At 42.0% G+C, this 8,370-nt stretch overlaps 1 protein-coding gene across 1 annotated transcript; it reads left to right on the top strand.

The window, feature by feature from the left end:
- Positions 1–1,924: 1,924 nt before the first annotated feature.
- On the top strand, positions 1,925–2,967 carry LOC106808430 (trichohyalin-like; the record flags this gene model as incomplete). Its single annotated transcript, XM_014811156.1, is given in 2 exon segments — positions 1,925–2,593; positions 2,893–2,967. Coding segments are annotated over 2 exon segments (208 nt in total), but the record flags the coding sequence as incomplete, so codon positions are not given.
- Between the last annotated feature and the right edge of the window lie 5,403 nt (positions 2,968–8,370).

The following is an 8,370-nucleotide window of genomic DNA, read 5'->3' as shown; positions in this document are numbered from 1 at the left end:
TCACAAATAAGAAAATTGAAAGATTGTCGGCAAAACTGGGACTATCATGTTGTCGAATGCGTTTTTTAGTATATTATATCCTTGGTTATACCACCTTGAACATACTTTAAGGTAACAGCGTAAATCTACTTTCACACACACACAAACTACACTACATTAGTACAGTAACTTTGCAATTAGCTATGCAAACTATTCAAATAACTATGAAAAGACGAGACATTGCTACAATAAATATCAACTACGATTTCTTTCTTTTGTCTGTGAAAGTAATCCATGTAGAACATAGATGTCGTCTTCTGTGTACAACCTGGTGAACATAATAAAACTGTTCCCCATCCCTACATAGCAGTGAAGTTTTCATCAGAATCTGCTGAGGTATTGGTCTCTGGAGTTGGCGTTGAATTGAAGCGTGGGGATGCTAGGGGACTCTCAGAATCTCCAGAAAACTCCGAGTATAACGTAGCCTCTGAATGTGATGGCATAAGATGATCGGACGTAGCTTGCGGAGAAAAATACGTCATGAAAGAATGGGCACGATTCATGGATCTTGGCTGGGTGCGAAAATTCATTGCCTGTGCGGGTGGACCACTTGGCATGAATGACTGAGGCCTGGCAGTGTACTGTGTAGGAGAAGAACTAATATTTTGTACACACTGTGCCAGCGCAGTTCAGGCACTGGACCATTTCATTGGATCATTGTTTCATTGCATCATTTGGACCATTTGTAGTTTGAATTCCCTGTCATCTGTTACTTTCCGTTCTTCTCTCTCCTCAATCCACTTCATTTCATTCCCTCGCATTCTTTCCTCATTCTGGAAAATCTCTTGTAATAAAATTTGCTGCTCCTGTTTATCTTGATGGTGCACTACACGCTGTTCCTCCCTGAACTCTTCCCAAGCTGCATTAACACTGTTTGTCACTCGGTTTTGTTTTTTAGCAGGGTCCTTTCCTTTGGATGATCCAGGACGCTTTATCCCCTTTTTTGGTCTGGGATCTGTTACAAAAAAAGGGGGAATTATTATATGTCTATTGTTGGTTGGATCTGTTGGAGAGGGAATGCTATGTCCCTTGAAGCACCATGTTGAACCATACATGTAAAAAGTCACTTTGTGAAAAAAATGCCCATGAACAGAAAACAAACGGACTATTTCTGACTTCCAAATTATGAGTACTATGCTTGTGATTGCTAAAAAATAATGTATTGGTACAACGAGTGTGCTATTTCTTGTGCAGCTGTTCAAATAAGTGCTATGACCTGCTATGCAGGAAAATAATTAGTGCCATAAATAGAGCCAAAAGTTACTAGTTGGTAGTTACAAAAGTTACACGTTGGTAACAGAATGACAGGGCTTACACAAGAGAATGTCACACAATACACAGGTGTTGAACATAGGTGGGTTACCTTTTTTGGTCTGTATGAGGGGGGGTGCAACATGTACATCATCAGTATTACCTTTGAAATCTCTTTTTCACCTTGTTTGTCGTCTTGTTTGGAAACCGCACTGTGGTCTCGACCAAGTATTACTAAAAAATTAAATGTAAATTTCATAATAGTGTTTTCAAGTACACATTTGCTTCAGTATTGCTGGTGTTAGTATCACCTACATGTATGCAACTCTAAAAAAATAAATACAAAATTAAACATGTTTGTGTAAAAAAGTGACACAAATTCATTATATAACTGACCCAAATATTGCTGAACGACTTTATCGCCCGATTAAATTGCCTAGTGTGTCCGGCCCTTGACCAAAAATGTGCCACAATGGCAGACTGACAAATTGCACAAATAATAGGTGCGTTCACACTGGCGCGAATTAGCGGGCTGCAAAACCCGGTTTTTGCAGCTCACTCGAAAAACTGAGCTTTTTACAAGTGTGAACGCAATTAGCTCACTAAATCGCGCTCCAAATAGCGCGCTCCTAAGACCATTTCCGACTGGGCTAATTTGGAATCAGCTCGCTTATTTGCACCGCGGCGTGTGTGTGAACGCTATTTATACCCGGTACTTTCTATCCCATCATTCCAAGCGATCGTATCAACATCCGGCAGTGAGCGGTGCTAGTGCTCGTACTGACGACATGTTTATTTCATCTTTCATTTTCATCTTTCATTTTTACCGTGGTCTGAATTAATTAACCGTAAATCTGTTAACTGTGCGATTGTGACGTGATGCCGAAATCGAAAGCTGGTACAAAGGCAGTATCTGGATCTGGAGGGGCTCACTGGAAGCATGAAGAAGTGGTAACCCTTATAAATGTATGGGGAGAAGAAGAGATTTTCCGTGAAACGAAGGACACGAGGATGAAGAGGAAGCCGGTGTATATTGAAATAAGCAGACGCTTGGCAGCGATCGGAATTTTGAGAGACGTGTCCCAAATAAAATAAAAAATAAAAAACTTGAAATGGGAGTTTAAGCTAATCCTTAAACAGAACAACAAGTCGGGCAACGACAGAAAAACAATGAAGTTTTACAACGAACTGAACAGTTTCCTTGGACACCGACCGGCCAACAACCCTCCAAGTGGCTCAGTTTTAGAGACAGCGACGGTGTCTAGCCCTGACACTCCTAGTACTAGTACCAGCGACACCAGTGGTAAATTAAGCTCTCCCGTGTTATGAAATTAAACGTAGATCTAGTTCTTTCATTTCTGTTTTATTGCATTCCAGTCTTTAACTGAGTCATGATGACTCGACATCAACGAGCTTCTGTGAAACTGAAAGAATGACAGCTCAATGAAAATTTACGGCTGAATGCTACATGTGCATGCTTTGAATTTAAAACAAGTTGAAAATGAAACGCTTAACAGTTTGCATGATTTAAAACTGAAATTTAAATTTATGCAAGTGCTCATGAGATACTATTTTTTACATCACAAACTTTGCATTCTTTAGACCGGGATCTTCCAGAGACGCTGTCCAACTTTAAGACAGAACAATCTGATCCAGATAATGGCTTCTCTGATATTGGTAAATTAATTTTGATTAATTCAAGTTTAAAAATTAGTGTAGAGATGATATTTTGTGCTAATTTCGTCCCATATACTGAGTGAAGTTGAAGAACAGTTGATAGCTATGTAAAGGTCCGGACACACTAGGCGATTTCCATGCGAGTGAGTCGCGCGACTGAGTCGCCGACGATCGAGATACATGCGGCGATTTTCACCGGCGATTGAGTCAAGTTAACTTTTTTTTTCTTTTTTTTGCATTCAGATATGGAGAGTGAAGTCAAGATGAGGAGGAGGAGGAGGGAGGAGGTGAGGAGGAAGGGAGAGGAGGAGAGGAAGAGAGAAGTGATGGTGATGTATGTGGATAGTGATGGAGTAAAGGCGAGGGAAGGGGATGACAGGAGCGGTTAAGAAAAGGAGTCTGAGATGAAGAAGGGGTCATGGAGAAGAGTATGGGCAGGCAGGAGGAGGGAGGAGTTAATAGTGGTAGCTTGCCTGAATAGAGAGTGCTGAAGTTATAGCAAGGGCTATAGTGTAGTACAGTATGTAGGATGGTTATGTACAGGTAGGCATATCGTTGAGAGCCTAGTCATAGTACAGTAGTAGAGTACATTGTAGAATAGTAGTGTAGTAAGTAGATACATGTGGAGGTACAGTAATGTTATGTGAGCAAACGGTTTATGTATTCGTCACAATATTGGTATTGTGGTAAAATATTTTTCCTCTTATCATTCTGCTACTGGGCATGGCTGTAGGATGGAAGGAAAGACTGACATCAATTGTTACATATTATATTGTGAGGTGCTGTTCACACCGTGGGCCTAGGAGGATAGCTCAAGGTTATGTAGGACAAGCTTGCATCCTTGCTCCAGCTTCATTGCGGCGTGGGTTCGGCAATTACATTCATGCTACACACAACAACACCATCAACCACACATAAAGTCCATTGTGAGGTACTTTAGGAACGTCCTGGCTAGGATTATGGTTGGCGTGTTGGCCGCTCAGGCTGTTTGCACGATTTTCCTAGAGACTGGTTCAAATCATTGTAGCGAAACTCAGCAACGACATATTTGCAATATCCCAGTGGACAAAGAGCGTTTCAGGGTAATTTTACTGCGGATTCCGATTCACTTAATTGCTGTAGTGCGTTGCTGATCAATTGATTTTCTATAGTTGTGAGCGAAGTCTTTGTCCAAGCAAAAGTACTTTTTGCAACCACCCTCTAAGATGAATAGAAATAACCCAACTGCGCGGATTTCGTATAGTGAAGCCAGTGTCTGAGATCTATAACAAATCATATCCTAAAAACATTATTAATGTACAATCATAAATAATAATAATAATAATAATATAATAATATAAATAATAATTAATTCATAATAATATAATTCATAAATTCATAGCATATTAGGTAATATATCCATTCAAACTAATTTAATTATAGAACTGGGCTTATTATGTGTTTTTATTTTTCACCAGAAAATGCTTACATCCTCGACTTTTGAAGGAAAAGGGCTTCCCTCACAAGGCATGTTGGACCAATAGGATATCACAACATCCCTATATTATAATACGTGCTCATCAAGTAGATTACCATACAGACTATTTTATAACAAGGAAGAGTTATTTTTCCATCATTTTACCAAGTCAATGGACAGTAGACAGTTTTTAGGACAGTTTATTGAATGTGTAATTTGAATGGACAGGATAAAATGCATAAAAGCAAAAGTTTTTTTTGTTTTAAATTCACTAACAGCATTTTTTTATATAAAACTTATAAGGACTGAACCTTACTCAAATCCCCCCAACAGTTATTCAAAATAATGTACCGCTGTTTCTCAATATGATTCTTGGCATCCGGCATATCCTTTACTTCCCAATCTATGAAGCCCCTTCAGCCGGACCCCTGCGGCCTTCCCTGAACCACCTATTCTCTACTCAATATATATACTACATGTAAGACACTAAACTGTGAGAACCTAGCCTTCTCTTGGCAGGGCTTGAATAGAGTCGATGGAGGAATAGAATGAATACACTACATATGACAACTCGATCTGCTATAACAGGAATAGACATATAAAAAGATATAAAAAAAAATCCTCACAACAGCTGTCGAATCACAATGGAAATCACTTTCCACGCTGAGTGTAATTTCCGAGAACTACCCACACCCCCGCATTTCATACGAAATAAGAAAAATAACAAAACAATACTGCTTCAGCTGTGAGCATTGCAATAACCTCCGTGAACTTGCAAGGCCAGCAAGTCCCAGGTTATGACTGTCATCATGTATTAATCTCTCTCTTAACATCTCGTTAATTCGAAAAGGTTTCGTTATATCCTAAGGCCCAGAAGATTAATAGTACTTAATACACATAGAGAACCTATTTCATCATTCTTCATCCCACGGTACCACATCCCTATCGCGAATTTTCACCTTAGGTTAATGTTTTGGTGCTCCTGACCAAAACCTTTTTTATTCAGATCGTGTTCGGATAAGAGGGTCACTGTACATGTAAGCTAAATATCTTGCGCCCAGAGATAATAAAAATAATCAATAACTCATCAAAATAACATACAATCACACCCTCATGAACCCTAAAATGATGCTTTCCTTTGACGCCTGCTCCAGTGAATATCTTTCCCCTCTAACACTATTCATCGTCGTGTTTTTTGTCCCCGAGCCCGCCCCCCCCGCCCTCGCCCGCCCACCCGTCCACGTACCGCCCACATTGCATGGTGTCTGTGATGTACCGCCCATTGGTTTTCTGTCTGGTGCCGTGCATTTCAAGTGTCAGCCCGTGTAAGTGGCAATATGTTACTTTAATTGGCCTTCTATACCTAGCACATAATTACCAATTCGTGCTACACATATTAAAAGACTCACTCAAACTGGAGGGTCACCCCAAGTAAACAAAATTCTGGGATCTAATTTCACCTATATCAAACAATGAAACTGGTAATAGGACAGTCCATTTATAAATAAGACTAACAGGTACACCACCCCTAGTTTGTAGGCGTGTGGTGGGTTGGGGGGTGTACGGTGGAGATCGGCCGCGGTAACAGCGCCCCGCCCGCATATGCCATACACACACAACAAAGATTGGTCCTGGACAAACCAATCAGTTTTTTCATAAGTGGCACAAATGTCCCGTTTAGCGCATAGGAGTTAATTTATTCTGTTTTTCTAGAATAAACTTGATATATAAATATAGCACACGGGCCGGCCATGGCCCCGCTCGGGGCCTGGGGTTGGCGGTCATTTTCCGGCGCAAGTCACGTTATTGATACTCAACTTGGAATGTCGCACAAGCACACGAATTCTTTAATCATAAACCTAACCCATTCTTAAGAAGGGCACGAAAGCTGTGTTTGTATTTTGTTTGTTGGTTGGTTGGGGTGCTGGTGGGAGTGAATACTTTTGCAAAAAATGCAAGGGCGCACTTAAACATCAGCAGCCTCATACGTGCGGCCAGAAAACTGTTTTATTTACTTGCAATGTATATTAAGCGGACTAAGTTAGCAAGACTGAACACATCCATGAACAAAGAAACACAACTTCAGTCCTGTCAGTATTATCCTCAGGCATCGTATATAGTATTAAATCGTATATCGCATCGTATAGACATAGTATTAAACAAATCTAACTAACCAACTACATGTAGCAAAAAAAACAGATACTCCATTCACAGATCCTGATTGGTGGGTCTATCAGGTTCAGCATATCCTGGCTCGTATGGTCGCTGCATGCCTTGAAAAATCGTCAAATAACATGGCAAATTCTTCTCATCGTCTCGCTGCTGGCCTTTCCTCCCTTCTCCTCGCGCTCAGACCCTAGCAGCTTCCTCCCTCTTAACACATCTTCGCTTTGTCGACACTCGTATCTGGTGGAACGCTCACGTGGTCGGACATGTCCAACCTCCTACCCTCTCTCCAGCACCAATTTGCTCTCGATACCCAGTATCCATCTCCGAAAGATAAATACTGGTAATAATATCACATATCACTAGTAAAAAATGTGTTACTTAGTAAATAAACAATTGTGTTTTCTTTTGTATTTTCTCAGTAGCAGATCAATTACGGTTCGAAACCCGATCCCGTATATCCCTACCAATAGTATGTAATAAAGTTAAGACAACAAAGCTCCTGATATGAGCTCTCTCAGACAATACAAGCCGTCACAACGGAGTATGCAGTGATCGATGTGTGCTGACCACCGCTAACTTCGGTCCTGTAACCGATGACGATGATAAGTAACGTTGTCCGTCTGTACTATTATTACTCGGTACAGTGTGTTGGTTGTAACTGCTGGTGTTCTGTTTCAGTTAGTTGTTTGTTGTTGTTGTTGCTTGTTTCTGCTGCTGCTGCTGCTTTTGTTGTGTTGTTGTTGTTTGTTTGTTGTTGTTGTTTGCAGTCACTTGGATGAACGTGCAGCTTAGACACTGTATTAACAACAGGAAACCAAAATCAGACGTACGTAACAACAACGTACACGACAACCCAACAACTAAATACAACTAATGACATTGACAACTAACACACTACAACGACATACAACTAACGCGACAACAGTCAACTAAAAACAACAACAACTACAACAACAGACGAAGCTAGAGCAAACAACGAACCAACAACTGAACAACAAACGTAGCAGAGTCAACAACGGAACTCAACGAACAAGCAACTTACAACGAACAACAACCAAACAACTTAGCAACAACAGACAACGAAAAGCAACAACAGATACAACAAGCAACAACAGACAACAATCCGTCGTTCATCCCGCCCCGGGTGGCAGATGTCTAACCCGTGTGTGGTGTGTGGTGTGTGCGTGTGGTGTAGCGTGCGTTGTGTGTGTGGCGTGTGGCGTGTCGCGTGCGCTGTGCGGCGTCGCGCGTGCGCGTCGCCGCCGTGCGCGTGCCGCGTGCGCTCGTCTGCGTGGTGCGCTGCGTGGTGCGTGTGTAATGTGTGTGACTGCCAGCCGACGTGATGCCGGTGTTTCCTTGGCACCAGGATAACTGGGTGAGAGAGTTCGTCTGGCTGTGTCCGTTCAATACAGCTGCTGCTCTACTGACGGCTCCGCCAGGGAGGAGGCGCGGGGATTTAACGGTGAAACGCCATACTCTATCGGAATCTCGAGCGACTGGTGATTGTCTCGGTCACCACGTAGGTTGGCGAGCACTGCTAACAGAGGCGATAGATGTGAGGAGAGTGTGAGAGAAAAGGTTTGCGGTATGGAGGGGAGAAGGGGTGGAGGCGAAGAAAAGAATATACGAACGTCTTAGGAGATGTGGTAAAGGTATTGGTGAGAGGGGAGGGTGGTGAGAGAGAGAGGGAGGGTGTGGTGAGAGAGAGAGGGGAGGGTGTGCTGGAGCCGACAGAGGGAGGGTGTCGAGAAGAGGAAGGGAGGATGGGGTGTGAAGAG

The sequence above is a fragment of the Priapulus caudatus genome, unplaced genomic scaffold (assembly GCF_000485595.1).
Source record: "Priapulus caudatus unplaced genomic scaffold, Priapulus_caudatus-5.0.1 Scaffold276, whole genome shotgun sequence".
In the NCBI taxonomy this organism is placed as follows: domain Eukaryota; kingdom Metazoa; phylum Priapulida; class Priapulimorpha; order Priapulimorphida; family Priapulidae; genus Priapulus; species Priapulus caudatus.
The sequence above is the reverse complement of the archived record's forward strand: the minus strand, read 5'-3'. Positions and strand labels throughout refer to the sequence as shown.